Raw genomic sequence first — 22,716 nt, forward strand, 5'->3', positions numbered from 1 at the left:
GTACCTACTTCCACTTTCTCACCAAAAGAAGAACTAAAATTGCTGAGGTTCTGGCCATTGAAATTGTTGAGCCAGGGTTCCCAGGCTAAGCTATGTGATAAAATGTGATATACATAATGTAATGTATTCTATTGGGTCATAAGGTTTCACCCTGCCTCGATGCCAAGGAAGGAGTTACTCAGGGGCACTGAGGTTCCATACAGAAGCCTGGGAACTTGTATATAGACCCTCCCATGAGTGGTACATTTCCTACATGGAAATGAGTAAGACGAATATACTCCGAAGCCTCACCATTTGCACCTCTCCACCCCACCCCCAAATTCTCATTTTTTTAAAAATAGAGACAATCCCAAAAGCAGGAGCCTCAGGCTTACCACCGAAGACTTAGGAAATGCTCGGTCATTTCGTGCTTGGTGGTCCTTTTCTGTGACTCTCCAGGGGATTTTCCAGATGCAACCCTTTGCTAATCTGCATGATTTACAGATTTAGAAAGGCTGAGGTTTCCAGAACCTACATGTTTTCCCAAGAGATGAATCAAAGAGCTGTAACGCGAGCACATGTACAAGGCAAGGATTAAATATACTCGAACGACTCAAGTAACAAACACCTAATATTTATTAATAAATTAGTACACTTGAAGGCATTTTCCCGATATCGGTCCCTCACCACTACCACAAACCCAGCCCACACGAGGGGAGTCCACGCCCTTTGCGGGGGAAGCTGGCAGCTGAGCACGGGACAGCATGTTTATAAATGGGAGCAGAGTTGCAAACACATCGGACACGAGTTCTTACAGCTGCAGCCATTTTAATGAAGTGACTGAATGATGTAGGGACCCCACCAAGAGCAAGGCCTCGATCGAGGGCGGACTGCACCTATCAACTACGTGTAGATAAAAAACAAGACATCTTGAAAGCAAAGCGGGGCAAATTCCCTATGGAAACGGTGCCACTGGCAGTCGGCTGTGACTTCCCGAAGTGCAGCCATCTCTTCCAGAACAGCTCACCCCCTAAAATATGAAGTTCTTTGGAGGCCCAGCTGTCAAGCCGCTTAAATAGCAGGTCCTGGTGGCTTGAGGGCGTCACGTCTCCAGCCCAGAGCGCAGCAGTGTGAGAGGCGCACAAGTAAACAAGCGGTCGGCACGGTGTCCGGGTGACAACCACACGGCGCGGTCGAGCTTCGGCCATGAGTACAAACTACACAACAAGGCATATGGAAAAGGTGACGCGACGCCTGACCGAGTTACAGCGACGCGACGGGGTCTGACATTTCCTTAACCCTTAAGAAAATTCCTAACTGACAAATAATAGTAAAAAACAACAACAGTAAGAATTTAAAAAGCAGCTGTGGCTGTTGAGACGCGAAGGCCGCTGACAGAATTCACACGATGCCATTCGGCGCCCGGAGCGGCTCACAGCCCGGCGCCCGCCGCGTTTGTGGCACGTTAAGTGAATTTAAAGTGCGCAGAACAACTTGGAAAATACATAAAGAAGGCAAAACAGAGAAAATACGGAACCTAAAAAACTTTATAGTGGTGGGTATTTTGCAACAGTTACATCTTGAAAAGGTTTATAAACTAACTTCCCAGAAGGGTTAAAAAAAAAGAAAAGCAAGAAAAAGAAAGAACTGAAGACACTGGCCATATACTCTGTTAAACATACACACGCACACACACCAAAAGACAAAATAAAAAACAAAAACAAGCCACCCTGACACTACACTACAATGGGTAACTTCCAGAGTGCAGTGTCCCTCGTGTTCTACAACAGGTCAGGAAGGTGGCTATAAACAGAGTCTAGGAGGGTCTGGCTGGCTTCCTGGCTCTTGACTCCAATAATCTCAAATAGCCGGTCCAGCTTGTCCTCGGCCTGAGGAATCTCTTCAATCACCCGCAGCTCCTCAGGATTCAGAATGTGGAGCATGTCATCGAAAATAGGCTGCAAGTCACAGGGGTCCAGGCGTACCTGCCGCAACACCGTGTCCTTCTTTTCTGCACCAGGGAAGAGAGAAAAGGGAAGGGGGAAGCCGTAAAGGGACCGTGTGGGTGGGACGCGAGGGAAAGCTAAGAGTGACAGCTACTCTCCCCCCAGGCTAGGCCCACCCCACCACCACCCCAAGGTGAGTGAGGGAACCTCTGGCACATTTTAAACAACATGGGAGTTTTTATTTGCATTGCACATAAGATAAACAAAACAAGATTTGCCTAATAAAGATCAGAAGGATCTGCTTGGGTTGTTGATGTGCCTGTCTTTTACCACGACCTTTGCCTAACCCTAAATGACTTCTAAAAGCTGTCTCTAAAATATAACACATAACAAAATATAAACTAAATAAACATAAATATGTAAAGTATTTAAAATATAAGGATGTAAGATAGAACATATTTTATAAATATATAAAATAGAATATAAAAATATAACCCTTTCACTAAAATATAACTGGAATTAAATAAACTAGGAAATTTCTCCCAAAAATCTGTCATCAATACCACATGTGTGCATGTTAATTCCCTATACCCCACCATTAAAACCTGAAAGGGGCAAATTATTTACCAAAAGTACCAATCCATAATGTTTGAAACACTGTTACTTACAACCAAGCTTAACAGCAAATTTTAATTCGAGTCACTAAAACCTGTCCTTCAGGCCGGCTGGTGCGGCTTGGTGGCTGAGCGTCAACCCTTGGATCAGGTTCAGTCCCCGGTCAGGGCACATGCCTGGGCTGTGGGCTCGATCCCTGATAGGGCCGTGCAGGAGGCAGCCAGCCGATCGATGTTTCTCTCTCATCGATGTTTTTATCTCTCTATCCCTCTCCCTTCCTCTCTGTCCTAAATCAATAAAAATTTAAAAAAAAAAGAATAGAAAAGAAAAGAAAAAACCTCTACTTCAGATACTCAAGACAGCTTAATGCTTTAAATCCTTGGGTTCCGCGAGCCTAGTAAATAATTTTCAGAAAACCTGGCAGACCACATTTTATCAGGCCTTTGAAACACGTTTGATAGCATCATGAGGATAAAGGGTAACGGATACTCCGGGAGCACAGACCCTCGGCCAGGCAGTCGGAGCTGTGAAGACTTTCCAGGTGGATCCCCACTGGCTCAAGACCTGATCCCTCTCAGCCAGCCTTATCTTCTTGTCTGGGGTGGGTTTTCTAGGGCAGGTCATGCAAGTGACGCAGCCACCACTGGACTGTGGAAGTGGCAGGGAGACACCCCGAGGGCTCTTTTGGGGAAGGCTCTGTACCTTTGGTAATAAAGGAGCCCGTCCTGCTGAGCGCGGAGGAGCCACTGGATGTGGAGTCACAGCGAAGAAGGGGCTCGGACTCGTCCACGAAGAAGCCCTTGCTCTTCTCCAGCGGAGAGGGCTCCACGGTCAGGAGAGTGGAATTCTCAAGTTTCGTGCTGGGGCTGGGGATGGGGCTGGGGCTAAGTGGGCTGGGGCTCATCGGGAGGGCCAGTTTGTCGGTCTCCAGCTGCAGGAGGGAAAAACACAATTTTTTAAATTATACATCTTAAAAAAATCACAAAATTAAAATCTTTTCTCAGATGCCTTTTTTGTTCCATTTTAATATTTTATAGATAAATTCTCCCATTTTGATAGTCCCTATATAACTTGTTAGATATTCACAAACACACCACACACAACACTTTTAAACACTTAAAAAATATACGTAAGGATATGTATGAGCATTAAAAATTAGGAAGCATATGCATCGAGCTGTCACCTCACAGGAGTGGAAGGGGGCAGGGAATGAAGAGGGAAATCTCCAACTTAAAACATAATTTTTTAGATTTGGGAAAGGTAGTAGATAATAACTAGTAATGCCTCTCTGACATGGGTTGAATTATGTTCTCCAAAAATTCATACGCTGAAGTCATACCTCCCCATAACTCAGAATGTCTTTCATTATTCAGAGATAGGGCCTTTAAAGAGGTAATTGAGGTACAACTGGGTGCTAATCCAATAGACTGGCGTCCTTGTAAGAAGACACAGATGCACACAGAGGGAAGACCATGTGAAGACACAGGGAAGACGGCCACCTCCTATGAGCCTAAGGGAGAAGCTTCAGAAGACATCAACCCTGGTGACACATTGATCTCAAACGTCTAGCCTCCAGAACTGTGACATACTAACGTCCTGTTGTTTAAGCTTCCCAGTCCGTGGTACTTTACTATGGAAGCCCTAGCAACCCAGTGCACCCTTCTCCTGACAAGTAAGGAAACCAAAGCCTACAGAAGTAACTTTCTTCATTAACAGCTCCCAAGCAGTAAGTGGCAAAACTAAGACTAGATTCTGTTTCCTGACTCCCATTTCAAGTAAGCTCATGAATTAAAGAAAATCATTTGAAAGAATGAGAACAGAACACCAGAAGCATGAGCCTGAAGCTTGCATTCTGGACTGGGCACCAGAGAGACAATAACAAAAAGGAAGGAAACAAGATGTTTTCAGATGGAGATAGTGAGCTACATGAACACTCTGGCTGGTGAGCAGAGAATGGATTTTAGGGAGACAAGAAAGCAGGGAGAGAGTTAGCATGCTGCTACTTTGGCCAGGTGAGGTAAAATCATGGCCGTATATACCAGGTGTGTAGTGGAGATGGGGGAAGTGACAGGTGTTATCACCCCATTTTACAAGGGAAATGACTATGGCCCAGAGAGGGCACACAGCTACTGGGAGAAAGGCAGTGTTCATCTCACGTGTGCCTGCCATCTCTACTCAGCGCTGTCATTTGACACTATACTTCAGACCTGGGGCAGGTACTTGTGGTATTTTCTAGTCCATTGACTTTATCTTTTTATTGGCTCTCCTGGCATGGATGAAAATCTGGGAGCAGGCCACACAGGGCAGGGTTCAGGGAGTGATGTACACTCTTCCCAGAGCTGTTAATCAGTGTTCATTAGAACCCTCGTGAAGTCAATCACACAAGTCAACTTCAAGTTCCTCAGTCAAGAAGACATTGACCCTCGTTTCAAAGCATCACGTTGAATAGTTGTAAAAGGCACATGGCAAACACAACGGCCTCTCTTACAGCCTTTAAGGCCTAAGAAATTCTTGTGACTGCAGATTCTGAGGACCACTGATTACTGCACATCTAATGTTGTTCCAGCAGCATTTTTGCTCTGTACAACCACCCACAACCCACATCTGCTTCTAGTGCAAGTTTAAGGCTTGGATAACACGCATTCCCCGCAGCCCCTTTCTGATCCACAGATATGTTTCATGCATATGCTTTTTAACATTTTATTTCAATAGGCCCTGGCATGTGCCCCTGCTCCCTGAAAATGCACATGGCCATTCATGCCAATACACGTTTTTTATTCACTCAGTTAGACAAAGAGGACTTGTCTACACTCTGGTTCTCAGGGACATTACACTGCACGACATGGTCAGTCAATATAGTGCACTGTTCTTGCTTTAAAAGAAATGCCCGCCCACAAATCACATGCCAACAGGCTAAGAAGTCCACCCACCTATTTCCTGAACTCAAAACTTTAAATATTTATTTCCTCTTCTCCCTGCCCCCTGACTTTTGCCAAAGGATCCTATCAATGGAAAGTAAGCACACGGTTTCCAACACAGCTTTAAAAGACAGAATGCTGACATGATGCTCTCCTATAATTAAGAAGGGTTCAACGGCCCCAGCCGGTTTGGCTCAGTGGTTAGAGCGTTGGCCCGCGAACTGAAAGGTCCCGGGTTCGATTCCAGAGAAGGGCACATACCTTGGCTGCAGGCTCGGTCCCTGGCCCCAGTCGGGGTGCGTGAGGGAGGCAACCAATCCATGTGTCTCTCTCACATTGATGTTTCTCTCTCTCCCCCTTCCACTCTCTCTGAAAGAAAAAAAAAAAAAAAAAAGCAATATAAAAAATATCCTCGGGAGAGGATTAAAAATAATAATGAGTCAAGATGAGTATGAAAATGCCCCCAGGAATTGTTTTTAGCATCACCACACTGGAGCTAACAACTACCACTAAAGCCAGAGGCCATGGCAATCATTCTAGAACATCTATGCAGCTACTAAATATACACAATAGCTGGTTGCATTCCAGATTTCTCTTGTTATTTGCATTTTTTTTTCCTATAAGAAAAATATTGCACCAAGGAACTTAATTCTTTCTTCTCTTTACCTTAGTTAATATTTACCATATCCCTCAAAATTGGTTTACAACACTGCATGCAGCTCATGCATTGTGTGGCCTGTGGTAGCTCTAATCAGAAATTGAGTCATAGGATATCTGCAATACATGAATTCTTTATTTTATTAATTCAGAACGTTCATGGTTCAGTATTGAGTTCATAGCAAATGAAGAACACTTACAATAAGATTTAGATATTAAAAGAGAAGATAGATATTCTAAACAGGAAAACCAGATTTCCACAGAAGAGGGTCTTATCTTCTTACAAAAGCTTTGCACATAAACTTTTCAAAACATTCACAAAAATGAGTAACTTAATTTATTCCTTATGCTTCTTTGAGCTTTCCAAATTCTCTGCAGGGTCATATTAACTTTATAATTAGAAAACAATAAATGTTATTTGTGAAAGCAGTCACCACGGATAAGTATATTTTCCTTCTGCTACGGATAAGTATATTTTCCTTCTGGTAACTTGAAAACGTCGTGGCCGCAGCCTCTTTTATTTGTGTCGGTAGCCAAGAAACAGGATAGTTGGAAGAGCATCTACTTGGCTGAGCTCCTCTCTATACTTTTGTTAAATGTTTACGGGCACAAAAGGGCAACACTCCCCGCAAACTTCTTCCAGTGAGGTAGATATTAAGACGTAAATGAAAGGCCTCTGGGAAAACTGGGCCAATGAAGGAAACGCATCCACCAGATATCCAAAGCCCCTTTGGAGAAACTTGAAAAGTGCAGTTCTTTTTGCTTTATAGCCATGAGGTAATCACGCTAACTTGGAAGACTCAATTGAGAAATGAGGTAGAGACAGTAAGACAAACCAAAAGGGGAGGGGGCAGGGATAATAAAGACAGAACCAGCCAAAAACAGATGGTTCTATTGCGGAAACTACAAGAGCATGTAATATATTTTGGCCAAATGAGCCCCAAATGTCCTCCTGTATTAGTTTCCATGGAAGTACATTTAGTCCTTCCAGATACCGCAGTTCTTAGTCCAAACTGATATGGGACGAGATAAACGGCTCCCCTGACTCAACAGCTGAGTCACACCTAGAGGAGCTCCACTGCTGACCCGACCGTCTTCCTTTCTCATCTCCAGAACCACCGAGTAGGGAGAACCACCCCAACAGCTGAGTTACTGGGGTACTGACTGAAGCGCGCGGGCTGGAACGTCTCTGGGCTGCGGGGGTTTGCGGCCTTGTTTATGAGAACAAGGCTCTAACTTGTCTTCGCGTTGCACTGGATTGACCTGTTTCCAGCTGTGTCTTCACAACCCTCACTCCTACCTCAACCAGAGCCCCAAAACGGAGTGCTCACACTGGGTGCTCCACCAAGTCGCAGCTGGAAACTGACGCTTGAAAATAGAAAAGAATTCTCTTCCTTTCATATCAAAGCAAAAATTCACTTGTGTCGCCTGGCCTTTCCTAAGGTGATGGGGTGTGGAAGGCTGGAGTGTTTCTCTAGCCCCTGGGGAGAATGGAGCGGTGACTGGCGAAGGGAAAGCCCTCCAAGCTGCATCCAAGGCCAGGGTGCTATACATATGAAACAAGATTTTTGCGAGGGCCCTTCTCTCCCGTGATCTGGTAGCATTCCTGAACATACTCTACCAACAGGAATGCGCCGAGAACTCGGGCCTCAGAAGCTGTCTTTTCATCACACATTTCTTGTTCCTCAGTCAACTCCTAAAAATGTCATGAAAATCCTGGAATATCACTGCAAGGGAAGGTGTGGTCTCAGAGAAACCACTTTCCTCCTCAGACCCGTTCCCCCATTTCTAAACCAAAAAAGTTAGAGGAGGTCATCTCTGTTCAGAGTACGTCTTATTTGTTTGTCTTCCTATTGCCATTTCACTCTCTACCCCCACCCCGGCCTCCACCCCAAGTTACCCTTTCTCCTTCCAAGTTACCGCCAACTGGTTCACTCAACTAAGGTTTACCCCCGAGTTATTTTCAATTACTACCCAATTACAATCTCCCTGTGGTTGCACAATCTGTTTTCATAAAACTAATTAACAAGTTTGATGCCTCAGTGACCCCCTGAAATAAAGCATTAATTACCCAGCCTGGATTCTCTTTACCAATCTGCTCAAATGATTCAACTTAACCCCTTGGCTCCTGGCACTACCCAGTTGGATTCCAGAGGCCCCCTTTTCCCCTCTGCAGCCAAATATGCTTGACAGACTCAAGAAAGCTTCTTAAGAGTCAAAAATCACCCTTTCAGCTAAACTTTTCCTCCAGACCTCATCTAACACTTAGAAAAATTTCCATCAATTTAGTAATGGTTTTAAAAGCCTACTTGCTAAATTCAATAAAAACTAATTGCTATTCTATCTGAGTTGACCAGCTTGTTACTCAGATCCAGCAAACAAAAGGGACTTTAAGAAATAAGCCATTATTAATATTATGCAAAATGATCCTGCATGAAATATATGTAATCCATTTGCTATTAAGGTAACTCTTTATTAGCTCCATTTTACAGATGAGAAAACCGAGGCTCTAAGAGGTATAAGTAACCCCATCAAGGTCACAAAGCCAGGACTCAAGTTCAGGTCTGTCAAGTTTCAAATAATCCTATTTGCTGAGCCGTGTCCTTCCCTGTCTGGACTCATTGCATTTAGAGAAATTGATGAACCCTATAAACTCAATATGAGGAAGCTATATAAACTCAATATGAGGAAGCTAAGGAGCTGCCCTGGCCCCTTAGCCAGAGTGAAGGGACCAGAGGCCGGGTCTGCAAGGACCTGTCACTCAGTGACAGAGCTTACACCTTACACTGGATGAGTCTGGAGACAAAGATGAGACTCTAAATACGAGTCACTTCATCTGTAGCCAGTAACTTTGTTGACTATGAAAATATTTCAGATCCCAACAGACCAGGGACTGTTTAAAAAGAACAAATTCCATTTCCATTAAAGGTTTATCTCAAAGGAATTAATACACAAATAAATACATAACTACAACTATTTAAGCATTTTATCTCAAGCCTGTTTCCCCTGCTTTCCTAGCTGCTCATGTAAATGTGATTTCATGACCTCCTATAGTTCCATGCAGGCTTGTGCAACTGAGCTCAGATAAAAACAAGCACTATCCTCCTTGCCCTATAAGCACCTCTTGACATCCGAATCCATTCAGTCCCTGTGTTTACCGGAATAATGCTTTGTTACCCAAATCAACAAGGTTCCAGGCATTCAGACATAAAAGGGGCTCAGCCCTATCTCAAAACATTTATCTGAATCCATTCAAATGCTTAGTTCAGAAACCAAGGAATACCTACAAACAATGATTTCTCCCTATAGAAAATAAAATACACTACCTCAACAAAAAAGGAAAAAAAACTAGACAGGTTTCTTTAAAATCCTAAATTATAGTGTCGCCAGTGGTGTGGGTGGCAAAATTGGACTTTGGTTCTTGAGTTTGTTCAGCAAAGAAAGATTTCAGAGCTAAGAACTCAAATTATAAGAGATTTAGAAAGGTACAGAGGTGGAAGGGCCCTTGGAGTTTAGGAGAAAGGCAGAGGTATCACTCTTGGGAAGAGAATGGGGTGGGACGGGGTAGGCCGCAGGCCTGTTCCTGAGAGGGAGAGCTTGGGACAGGTCCCTCCTCTTGAGGATTTTAAGCTCTTGGGAGTTTAGCGCAGGCCTTAGGGGAGGCTCAATCCAATATGCATCAGCTTTACACTGATGAGCCAAAAGGAGGTTTATTCCACTTCCTGTCTTTGGGTGGGGCTGGCACAAGTGGCATTAATTGGATTTCTGCTGTCTCCCAGAGTTGGGTGATTTAAGCTATTTACCCTCTGGTTGAGAAGGAGAAGTGTGAAGCACTTACTCTTAAGTGTCCTGGGTTAGGGGTGGTAGGATTTTGAGGTTTACTAGATGGCAGTAAACTGCTGAGCTTTTTATCTGTCTCAGTTGCCCTACCCACTTCTCCAGGCTTACACACCTGTCTCAGTAGGAGACAATGACTTTAGATTATTCTCCTGAGTGGGATTCTTGTTAAATCCAACCCAGATTAGGGATTTGGGAAAGAATCATCTTAGTTTACTCCGCAAATTTTTTTGCAAACAAAAAGAGAAAAGTTAAGAGGAAAATAGGAAGATGCTGATTTTTAACTTTTAAAAGAAGGGTATCAGTTACCAGAAATTTGGAGTAAGTCTTAGAAATGAAAATATGGACTAGAAATATGCACTCATACGTATAGATAAAGCAAAATGATAAAATGTAAATACTTATTGAATCTAGCGGTTAAATTTATAGGTGGTTGTTATACTGTGCTTTTCAACTTTGTTTTGTAAGTCTTATTTTTAAAACTTAGAAAACTGAATTTTCAAAATGGGCTAAGAGCCAAATAACCTTATGACAAAAATTCCCCAAACTTTTCCTAGTCTTCTAATTGTTTAGTCTTGTGTTGCTTTCCTTCTTTTTCCTTCTGCCCAGCACAGATCGCAGGAAAGGGAGCGAGGAGGTACTTCCATTGGAAAAGTAGGGAACAGCACTCCCTAACACTGAAATCTAAATCATCACTCGGCAAGTAGACATTGTCTGCCCTATGCTGTCTAAATCTCCCTGGGGTCATTGGAGGTCATAAGACAGAAGCTGGAACAGGAGTGAATGCCAAGATGCCCTGCTCAGCTATCCTGGGAAGCCCTGCACCAGACCAGAGGCTGCAGAACTCAATGAACTCTATGCCCTGCCCAGGTGAGTGGGGGGCCAATAGCAGAGCCTGCAGAATGAATTCACCCACCCTCAGGAGGCTCACAGGACTAACCTGACCAAAAAAGCCCAAACCACCAGGGAATTATTTAAAAATACCCCTCACCCACCCTAGATCTCTCTAAGCATAGGACAATGAAAGGATTGTTTCAACTACAACCTTAAAGACTATATTTACATTTTAGCCAGATGAGCTGCCCATGGTGTGTTTCTTCCTTAAGTACTCCAAGCAAAAATCAAGGTAGTTTGCTCTATGTGTATATATGTCATCTGCTAATTCTGATCCCTTCTAAGAGTTCATTTCAAAACTGAATCCCAAAGGCTACAAATACACCCACATTTAAGTCCAGGTGTGAGTGGCCAACCCTTGCCCTAGGCAAGAGAACGGTTCCTCTTCTGGAAGCCCGGGAAAAACCACAGGAAGTCACACAAGTAGTGCTGTCCAAAGCTGCCAAAGCTGGTAAGAACCAGCTGGCTCTGGAGGGAGGGCAGGGCGTGCACCGCCCAGCTGCCGGGCGCCTGTCTGCAAGCTGGCCAGGCCGCTGACATCAATGGTAAGGCTGCAGCCCTGAGCTGACTCACTGACTGACTAGCTTTCTCAACAAAGGAAGTGAGGCTAGCAAGGGGGCTCCCTTGGTTCACAGCTGGGAGTCCGCTCGCATTCAGAGGTACTGCTGAACCTTGTAAGAGCTCAGCCCCCTGGATACGGGAGGAGATAATGCTGTTGGAGAGGATATCATGTGTCCTACACTTCACCGAATGAGATACACTAGAAAACCTTTCCCCCAAAAAGCCTTTGGACATTTCTAACCATGAAAAAAAGTTGCATGAATCTTAAAAGCATGACGCAAAACACTGGAGGCCAGCGAGTAAGTTCACAGGAAACTCGTGACTTTGACATGAGAAGGCTCAAGCTCATCCGTGACTCAAGTTTTCCGAACTTGCCAAAATCTGATTAAATTAGCATTATTTAATAAAATCATCAGTTGGATTCATGCCATTAGAATTACAACATATGTGATACACAATGTTTGACACACAGTATCAAAGGGGATCCTGAGAAATACACTTCTCCCTCGCTAACCTGTGACGGCAACCTCTGGCTTCCAGGCCTGTTACTCAGTCCCACTCCCTGGCGATAACCGCTGTTAGCAATTCCCTGTGTGCTTCCAGAGACCGTCTACACTTACACCAACAAATAGGTACAGATAGTCTCCACCCCACCCAGCTTGTCCCTTTCATTTTTTTACATTCTTTTTTACAATATGGTGACACAGTGTATGCACTGTTCTACGCTTTGGCTTTTTCCACTTAAAAAGTTCTTGGCAATAGCACATAAGATGCGAGTCACTCTTTCTGACAAGTTCATATTGTCCCACTGTGTGACGCTCTCTACTGGGGGGGGCATTTGTGTTGCTTCCACTCTTGTTATTACAGATGACGCTACAAGGAATGCGTGTGCCTGCATCATTCTGCACATACGTGGGGTACATGTGGGAGTACATGGAGGACATCTAGAAGTGGAATGTCAGTGGTCAACCAAGTTGCTCTGGTGGCTAATGGCAGATGGCCCTCCACGGGGACGGGGCTACTGCACACCCATTAGCAGCAGATGCTGTTCTTTCTCTGTTCCCTCACAGCACAAGAATTTCCAAGGCCATACCCTTCCCTCTCTGCCAGCTTGAGAAGCTAAAATTGTACCTCGGTGTAGGTTTCGATCTGAATTACTCCTATCCCGAACAAGGTTAAAACTCTGGATACCTTTGGGAGCCTTCGGTGTTTCCTTTCCTGTGAACTGACCTGTTCACAGACCGCCCATCTTTCTTTTGGGTTGTTGGTGTCTTAATTTGTACAAGTTCTTCATTTTTAAAGGAAATGAACCCCATGTTGCAAACAACGTCTCCCAGTTATTTTGTCCTGAGATGTGCAGATGTTTTCCGGCTTGTATAGATATTGTTAAGCAGTTAAATTGTGTGTAATTTCTGTGTTTCATACCATTCTCAGGCGAGACTTACCTACTGCAATTGTAAAACCAAAAAAATTGCCCCCCCCACCCCGCATTTTTCCTAGTTTTGGGGTGATAAGTCATCCTAATGGGTTGGTCATTCCAGCTTAGCTAACCCTGACCCAGCCCAATTGTGAAGAAATCAAAAGTCCCTCTATGACAATTTTTCATGGGTAATTCATAAGTGACAGCTGTCTCTCTCAAGGAAACAGTGAGAAATAAGCAACTTAAATGCTGAAGTTAATTGGTATATAATAAAACCTACTGTTAACCACGATGCAATTCCAAATCAACAAGTGTGCCCACCATTGGCACCTGGGTTAAAACAGGTCAAGAGACAGTGTTTCAAACACAGGGTGGAGAAGCTAGGCCAACACTGGAAGCTGCTAGCTTTATCCAGATATGTGTTTTGGCTTTAAAAAAAGAAAAAGAAAATATGATCTTCAGCATTGGTAACTGATGAAGAAAACAAGCTTCTTTTCACAATATTGATTCTGATTTCCTCCCAATGCACTTTCTGAGAAAGCCAGTAAGAGTGTGGAACAAATGACTGGAAAATGTCATCAACTAATAGGTTCTGTCTTTTCTGAATGTTGAGACACATGTTTCAGGAAAAAATAAAAGCCCACTTCAAATCCTCTATATAGTAGTTTCACAGAATATATTCTAAAAGTTGGCTCACATACCTCGCCCTCCTCTAAAAACGTCAGCATCTGGAGACACGATGCCCTGTTTTTGTGTTTTGTGTGTGTGTGTGTTTATGTGTTTCATTTAGTATCTTCAGTGCCCAGTACAGGGCCCAAAATGCAATGGGTGTTCCATCAATGTTTACTAAATAAATTGTTTGTGTTAAACCATGTCACCCTTAAAAGGTTCTAAAACAAAAAGCACATGTATATGTGTGTGTTGAGAAGGGAGAGTCTATCAATAACAAGACCCCAAGACTCTGTTTCCCTGACTTTTCTTCTTATAACCTGTATACCTCAAGCTCAGCTACTCTATGTCATTAATTCTGTGACGCCGTTTTTCACATTTTAACATCTCTGAAATAGGGATGTATCTTAGAACTACAATGGGCAGTGTTTTTATTTCTTTCTTAGAGGTACATATAATAATGGTACATTTTACAATGGATATGGCATCCAACAAAATATAGAAATATATTTTAATTCCACTAGCTACCTATACTTCGCATGATCACAAAGCTTGCAGGTGAGCACAGACGTAAGGCACCCAGATAGTGTCTGGGACACAACAGATACTCGGCAAATGCTGCTTCCTTTTCTCCTGAATGTGCATTATTGAAAGTAGAGAGGTGTTATTTGCTCTTGAGTCTAAGAAAAATAATGTGGAATTCAAATTCTAACCTAAGATTTACTGAGCCCCTTATTATATGTCAGGGTAGGCCGAGGCGTTTACACTCCCTATGTCTAGAATATATATACACACACACTATCTTTGCATACACACTGTCTCTAGTCCTTACCAGACACTTACAAGGCAACTATAAAAAAAACTGAGGCTTGGAGACATAATTGGACTTGCTCAAGGTCACACAATGAGTGGCAAAGGCAAGATTCAAAACCAAATTGTTCAGTTGGTCGGTCCTTTCTATTAGTTCTTGGAGATTCAAAGTTCAAGTCCCAGCTCTTGACATGAAGCAGCACCTCAGTCCTGTGATTTTAATCTCTCAGGACAGAGAAAGTTTCCAAAAAGCTTGTGACTGAGCAGAACAAAGCAAGGTTCTAAGGAAATCAGACGTTCTTTGCAGAATCCAAAGTTTGAGGAGCCCTTGGTGTGAAAAAGCAGGTGGGGCTCGAGGCCAAAATCAGGTGGGAACGTCTTGGGGAAGGAGACCAAAAGACAGTCTTGAAAGAAACTAGTCTGTTTGTTTTAAAATGACTTTCAAATCAACAGATACATACCTGCTCTTGTTTTCTATGTGCATCTTGGTGGGCGGGGTCCCCCTGCCTTCTGATCCGATCTTACATTTCCTGGTGCACATTTGCTTATCCCACTGAATTAGGATCGTTTGCACACTTGTCTCCATCTCAGCTCCCGAGCTACCGAAAGGCAGGGGCCACCTTCCTTCTTTACATTGTACCAGGCACACAGCTGGTGCTCGACCAAAGGTCATGGACAAACTGAATGGAACCTCAAAATATGACAATAAGAAGAACAGCCTGATGTCATTAAAACTCTAAAGGCTTGTTCACAGACACTGCTTCTGGATGCACAATGACCCCTTACACACGGGTATCATTCAATGTACCGGGGCCTGTTGTGTGTCGGCAATCCTTTAATAGTGCTTTTATAATGCCTCCTCCTTGTCACCCCAGAAGCTCCCCAGAGCCCGAAGCCACAACCCACAAATTAAGTAACCTGACCTTCAACGGCCCAGTACAATGCCGTAACACAACAGAAGGCAGGGGCTAGCCAACACACCTTAAGGTCTTAGGACAATAATCTCTATTTTCTAAGAGGTGACCAACTGGCAAAGTGAAGATAAACACAACTGGAATAGCCAAAAAGCCAAGTTAAGTGTACAGCTGGGATCTGCCTCAACTCGTCCTCACTGTATTAAATTTCTGAAAGTAGCTGGTCTCGGTCAGACCTTAGATAAGACAGCTGCATCCTGCAGCTGGTAACGAAAAACCAGTAACTGTCGTTCCCTCTGCGGCATGCGGCAGAAGCGGGGGTTCCGTCCCCACCAAGACCGTGCCCAGTGGTCTTCTCCCTGTTAAGAATCTCCCAGTTGATTTTAGAGTGAAGTCACCCAGTCTCCAACACAGAGTCTACTGTAGTCGAGAGAGAGAGAAAGAGAGAATGACCTCTGTCCCCTGGGAAGTAGTTCCATGTCATTCCTGGAAAAGATAAGATACCCTAACAAAGAATCAAATCGTTCTACTACATACAAGTCAATAGCATCAACATTGGCTTCAGTTCCACTGGTTGTTAAATGACGGTGTGGTTTTAATCTACCTAACCTTATAGAAGGATGGAAGGAGGGAGAAGATAACCCACCTGATCAACATCAATCTTTACATTTGTGAATCTCTGGTCAAAGCAGACAGCTAAAGTAACACTTTGTGTTATTTCAAATTATCGTGGTTGTTTTTAATATTTTAAATAACAAGCTATTACCTTGTTTTATTCTGATAACCACTTGAAGTCCCCCCTTTTTTTAACCTTGCCATAGGATATTTTTTTCCCATTGCTTTTCAGGAGCAGGGGAGAGAGAAACATCGATGTGAGAGAGACACATCGATTGGTTGCTGGCCGGGGCCGGGGATGGAGCCTGCAACCGAGGTACGTGCCCTTGGCCGGAATCCAACCCCGGACCCTTCAGTCTGAGGGCCGACGCTGTAACCACTGAGCCAAACCAGCTAAGGCACCTGAAGTCCCATTTTAAACAAAAATCTGAACCAATAAAAAAAATCCTTACCCCCGCCCCCCACCCCCTTCAAGGTGTGTGTTGGGGGGGGGGCTTGGGGGTAACAATTGCATTGATTAAGTTTATCTAAATACACAGTTTCTAAAAGAAAAGACAAAAAGCATAAAAGGAAAAACAGAAGTTCAGTTGCTCAATTTTGTTTCCCTTTTTCTGACAGCTATTGAAAGAACAGACCGTTATCTTCACACATACCATCACCTTTGTTTCTCCACTACAGAAAACATCCCTGCCAGCCTGGGAACATTCGCTCAGGCAGAAAGCAATAAATATTTACAATGAGCTGGAATTTCCAGTTCTTGGGAATAGCAACCCATGTGCCCCCCCCACCCCCATCTACTTTAAGTAGTCTTGGAGTTGGGAGTACCTCCCCATCTGACACTAAGTAATGCTCGGTGTCAGGATTTAAAGGATTTATTTATTATTTGCATGAGTTGGAGCTGTCAGAAATACTCTTCCATCTCTCTTACCTCTTAAGAGCCTGGGAATAACTGCAACTATTAATAGCATGGTCACTAAGTGCTGACTGTGGGACATACCTAATTCTCACAACAGCTCACCTGACAACCACTAATGGTGTTCCCATTTTCTCAGGAAAAAACTGAGGTAGACAGGCCAAGGAATTTACCATAATGTCCCCAAAGTGAGAGGCTGCCAGATAGGAATTTAGCCTGGCACACACCTCCACACTGATATTGTGATATGGAGCCTTAACAGTAGGTTAGTTGTACATCCAGTGCTCCCTCCTCCCACTCTTGTGGATTTACTCCCTTAAATTATGTAAGTATGTCTAAGTTTCTCAAAATCAACTGCAAGTTACCTTGATGACACTGAATTTGTCTTACTTATTTGTCTTTGCATTGCCCAAAGTACCGGGTATAATATTGCACACATCATTTGTTATGTAATACAGATTTCAAAATAAAATCGCATCATCTCCTTTACTGCATAGTGGGGGAAACGTAAACCCAGGCATGCAAGTACTGATGGAAAATAACTGTAAAGCTTCAATTCTATTTTGCAGCTATCCTTCAAAAACAAAGGGCAAATAATATAATTTGTTGTTGGAAACCTACAGGTAATAATACCCTTTAGGACGAAGAAGAATGATCCCACGTTGAAGCTGCAGGAAGAAATATTTATCTGCCGGTAAATCAACGTGAAGCCATAATAATTATGCCTTTTGGGGATAAGAAATGTGTAATGTCAAAATTCATGACATCAAGAAAACATAATGCAAGAGAAGACTAAACAGGACTAAAATCTTCTGAGGCTGTTGTATTGTTTAGAAACAGTAAAAAGTGCATATTTGTAAAATGTATCTGATGCTTGAAGTGTGCATGTTGTAATTTCCATGGTATCCACTACGAGTAAAGTAAAAAATGTGTGCCTAACAAGCTAAAAGAAGAGAAAAAGTGGAATAATAAAAAATACTTGATTAAGCCAAAAGAAGACAAGAAAGGAGAGGGGAGAAAAAGAGGGCAGACAGGACAAATACAAAACAAATAATAAAAGACTAGATTTAAACCCAAATATATAAGTAATTGTATTAAAGATGTAGCCACACTGAAATTCCCTAATTAAATGACAAAAACTGTCAGGCTAGATTTTTTAAAAACCTTAAATATATGCTACTTACAAAAGACTTTCTTTAAATAAAGCTACAGAAAACAATCAAAGTAAAAGGACAGAAAAAAGCAATAATATATGATTTGTATTGGGTTTTTGTTTCATTTTAAAAAATATATATTTTATTGATTTCAGAGAGAAGAAAGGAGAGGGAGAGAGACAGAGAGATAGAAACATCAATGATGAGAGAGTCACTGACCGGCTGCCTCCTGCATGCCCCCGACCGGGGATCGGGCCCGCAACCCGGGCATGTGCCCTGACCAGGAATCGAACCCCGATCGCCTGGATCCCAGGTTGACACTCAACCGCTGAGCCACGCCTGGCCGGACTCATTTTGGTTTTTAAATAGCTTTGGTTAAGTCCCAGTAACTTCTAAGAGCTATCCCACTGCTTTGCTGCTGCTCCCAAATGCTCATGCCCTGGAAAGGGAAGAATAAGTATAATTCTAGCAGGTTGTGTACAGTTTAGATATTGAAAGAACAGAGTACTGAAAAGTTCAGCCCATACATAAGATAAAGAGTCCAGTGGGTGAATGGATAAGTGTAGTACATCCAGGCTATGAAATATTATTCAGTGCTAAAAACAAATGAGCTATCAGGTCATGAAAGACTAGAGGAAACTCAGATGCATATTACTAAGTGAAAGAAGCCAATCTGAAAAGGCTATGGACTCTATGGTTCCAACTATTGGACATTCTGAAAAAGGGAAAACTATGAAGACGATAAAAAGATTAGTGATTATCAGGGGTGGATTAGGGGAAAAGACATTTTTAAGGCAGTAAAAATATTCTGTATGGTATTAGAATGATGAATATGTGTCATTATACATTTGTTCAAACCCACAGAATGTTCACCCACAGAATGTTCAACACCAAGAATGAACCCTGCGATAAACCACAGGCTTTGGATGATTATAATATATCAGTGTAGATTCATCCTTGGTAAAAAAAAAAAAAAATATATATATATATATATATATACACACACACACACACGCCATTCTGGAGGGTTATATTGATAATGGAGGAGTCTATGTATGTGAGGAGCTGGGGGTATGTGGGAAATCTCTACCTCCCTCTCAATTTTGTTTAAAACCTAAAACTGCTATTTAAAAAAACAACAAAAAGTCAGTTTTAAAAAGAACTCAAAGAACAAACAGTACACCAAAAAGTGGATTTCACTCTATAATTTTTTTAGTATTAAAAAAAATTTAATGAAAAAGTCAGACTCTGAATGTGTTTAATTTAAAAATGGCTAGTAGGATACCACGGTTAATAATGGACCAGCTGTTCTGGACAGAGGTCACTGAAAAGCACACTGGGGCTAATCCTTCGAGTGGAACATAACATAGGTACTTACTCTCAGGCTCATGAATAGGAACAAACACGAACCACTTTTAAACACACAGTCACTTTTACACATTAAGAGTCCATTAGCACCTAGGGCAAAGTCTCAAACCCCCAGCAGTCCCACAATACACAAAGAACACAAATCCATCATAAGATGGGAAGAATCAGTCTCAATTATGCCCCCTGCATTCTGATTCTCTTGTTTGACTCAACAAATCTCAGAGATAAACTATGAACCTATGGTTACATACTGTGCGGTTAGTAAGATCTGCCAGCCAGAAATCCATGCTTGTTGGCTATTAGAGTCCAAGCTGGATCCAGAATGTCACGGAACAATGATGGACATTATTAAAACATGGAACAAGAAGGTTAACATTGCATTCTCAGCCTCCATCATAACACACAGGCTACACTAGCCCCAAAGAGAAAGCTGTAAGGCTACACTAGCCCCAAAGAGAAAGCTGTAAGATGCTTTGACGTTTCATAGACAATAAATAACAAAAAAACAGATATTAGATTTTTTTTGTATTACAGAGGAAATAGAGCAAGGAAAGAACTAAAAGGTACAAGAGTTTTTGGTATTTGGGGCTGTTTTTCTTATTGACTACCCAGTGATTTTTGTTCTGAACCACTCTCCTCCATGGAGACTTTGGGCTCACTGTTCCCAGACCTATGACAGTGCCTAGAATAAAGCAGGTGCTCAATAAATCTTATGGAACTCAATGGAACCGTCACAGAAACATAAAAAAGCTATTTGTTAGGGTCAATACCCTATCATCATCACTACCCGACCCCCAAAAAGTACTTCAAGGACTAGGTCCAAATTTTAAGTGATTGTTGCGTGTACACAGAAAAATAAAATGGATTTGCAGAAACCAAAAATGAAGTAAGTTTAACAAGTTGTTGGCAAACCTGACTCACCATCACAAACCTCACACAGCCCTAATAAGGAAGGATTGTCACATAAATCACTGCTCTCCCTGAATTAAAATGAGGATGGTCCCTCTCAATTTAGCACAGTAGAGCAAGCCCTACCTATCTTTCTCTTGTGCCCTTTCAGTTTTGTCATTCCAAAAAAATATTTAAAATCACAATAGTAATGTTTTCATTATAGCAAATGATTAAAAAAGAAAATCGCTTCTAAGTCTACCACCTAGATTTAGTAATATAACATGAACATTTATGCATTTCCATTTTCCTATGTTTCTATTTTCCCATGCTTACATTGGCTTTTTCTAATGAGAAATACGAAATGCAGCTCAGTAACCTTCTTTCCCCTTAATATATCATGGTTATCTTTCTACCTTATTAAATATTGCACTTAACCCATCCTTTCTTGTAGGAATCATCAAGGAGACAATGTGACTTATTCTCAAGTACCTAAATCCAGTCCTGTTTGCCTTGCCAGTCCTCTCCTTAAAGCCAACACTGCGAGGAAACATGATTAATATCCGCCTCTGAGCTCCCTCCATTCGAAATGCAGCCACTTTGTTTAATTGGATGTTCAACAACCTCCCTTTGCTTTCCCCAAATTCAGCTACTTAAAGCCTAGTTTTAGTTGTGAGCCACACATATTGAAATTGTTCCTCAGAAAGTCTCAAGACACTGGTGTGTGCATTGGAATTTTAGCACCACATCTATTAGGAAATAGTTTTGTCTGAAATTCTGCATTTCAGAGAAGTTAAAAATATGGCAGGAGCTTTAAAGACCACCTTCAGAGTCAATTAGCACCTATAAATGTCTATCTAGTCACTTAGATAAAAGATCCACCTCATGACTATTTACTTTAACAGTGAAGAAACACTACACTGTTGGTGTGAAAAGATAAAAGCACTTGCAGTTCTTAAATATATAAAATTGAGTCCCTTGATATATAATATTTGGTGCAGAAAAATAGTGAATGAGAGTTAATTCACTAGCTCTTTCAGGTAATGAGTTTAGACCAATAGAAAATAACACAGGCAGAATAACCTTTTACATTTTAAGTGGGTTTTATCAAGTCTCAGTGGCAGCATTTTTTTCTCTCTTTACTTTGGGAATATGTTCCAAACTTTAATCGAAGTCTGTAAGGAATATAAATCGATTCCCACATTTGTACTTAATTCATGGCTTTTCAGGGAAGCACATTATGAATAAGAAAGGCTAAGTAAAGTGATTTACATCATGGCTGGAACTACCATTTGTAGAACACCTTCACTGTGCCTGGCATTTTATATACTTCATTTCTAGTCAACTCACCCTACAAAGTTGGCTTATAAATGAGATACCGGAAGCAGAGAAAGTTGAAGTCCCTTACCCTCGGTCACCCACCTAGTGTCAGAGCCAGGATTCAAATCCTGGCTCCAAAGCCAGGGCTCATGGGCCAGACACTGTAGGTAAATCACACTGCTGGGCACCCTGTTCCCATGTGCTGCGGGCACTGAACAAGCCCCCCAGGAGGGTGATCCTGTTGCTAACTGGGGCCAGCACCACCCGCATGCTCATGGGGGAAGGTGCAGCCTCCTAAGCCACATCGCAGGATACATCCTCTGCAGGGGAGAGGGTCCCAAAAAAAGTCTGCTTTCGTGTTTACAAGGAGTAGCTCAGGCTGCACCGTCTGATGGAAGACCCCAACCCCGAAGACAATGATGCCTGACTCTGCACATTACAATCACTTGGAGAGCTTTGGAAAAACACTGATTCCTAGTCTCCCGGAGAGATTCTGACTTGAGTGGTCTCCAGTGGGACCAAAGCACCAAAACTTTTTTTTTAAATGGTCTAGATGATTCTCACGAACACCCATGGAGTGCCAATGCCCTTGAGGGTGTGGAGTTGTGTGTGTGTGTGTGTGTGTGTGTGTGTGTGTGTGTGTGTGTGCGCGCGCGCGCGCGCGCGCGCGCACCTAAACACCTAATACCAGTTCTTTTCCCTTATTACATATACCTGGCAAAATCTGCAGCACTGGAACGGAAAGGCTGGTGGAAAAGACGGCCGGCCCGGCTGCATTACCTGCGTGGTGTCCTCCATGAGCCCCCGGATCTTCTCCACCACGTCGTTGCGCCGGTGCTGGCGCAGCGCGCTGATGAGCTGCGCCAGGCTGGCCTCGGGGCCGCGCACGGTCCAGTGCTGCAGCGCCGCGTACGCGCGCTCGTGGTCCGCGCTGTAGCCGTTGGAGAAGGCGGCCACCTCCCGCTCGCTGGCGTTGCACAGGAACTGGTAGATGTCCTTCCACTGGCTTCCCACCTGCGCGGCCACGAGCTTCAGGATGTCAATGCCTATTCCGGAGACAAAGTAAGCGACAATTATAATAAAAATGAAAACCCGCGAGGGGAGGTCTTTGTAGAAGGCCGTTGTTTTTGAATGAACTAAAAGAAGCGTGCTGACGGCTGCCCGTCGGAGGAATGCATTGCCTCCTGTGAGCACTTGGCACGCGCAGCCCAGCCCCGGGACCGGTGAGGTCCCTCCTG

At 43.0% G+C, this 22,716-nt stretch overlaps 1 protein-coding gene across 1 annotated transcript in view; it reads right to left on the bottom strand.

Moving 5' to 3' along the window:
* Positions 1-597: 597 nt before the first annotated feature.
* The window catches only part of TNFRSF21 (TNF receptor superfamily member 21), a 62,826-nt gene continuing 40,707 nt past the window's right edge, over positions 598-22,716 (bottom strand). Inside the window, exons 4-6 of the mRNA XM_087817438.1 lie at positions 22,259-22,524; positions 3,243-3,471; positions 598-1,990 (exon numbers count right to left, since the gene is read on the bottom strand). Of these exons, the coding sequence (XP_087673564.1) occupies positions 1,761-1,990; positions 3,243-3,471; positions 22,259-22,524 (725 nt within the window). The 3' untranslated portion in view covers positions 598-1,760. The remainder of the gene's footprint in view (positions 1,991-3,242; positions 3,472-22,258; positions 22,525-22,716) is intronic.

This window comes from Miniopterus natalensis, chromosome 5 (genome assembly GCF_054644295.1).
Source record: "Miniopterus natalensis isolate mMinNat1 chromosome 5, mMinNat1.hap1, whole genome shotgun sequence".
Lineage (NCBI taxonomy): Eukaryota > Metazoa > Chordata > Mammalia > Chiroptera > Miniopteridae > Miniopterus > Miniopterus natalensis.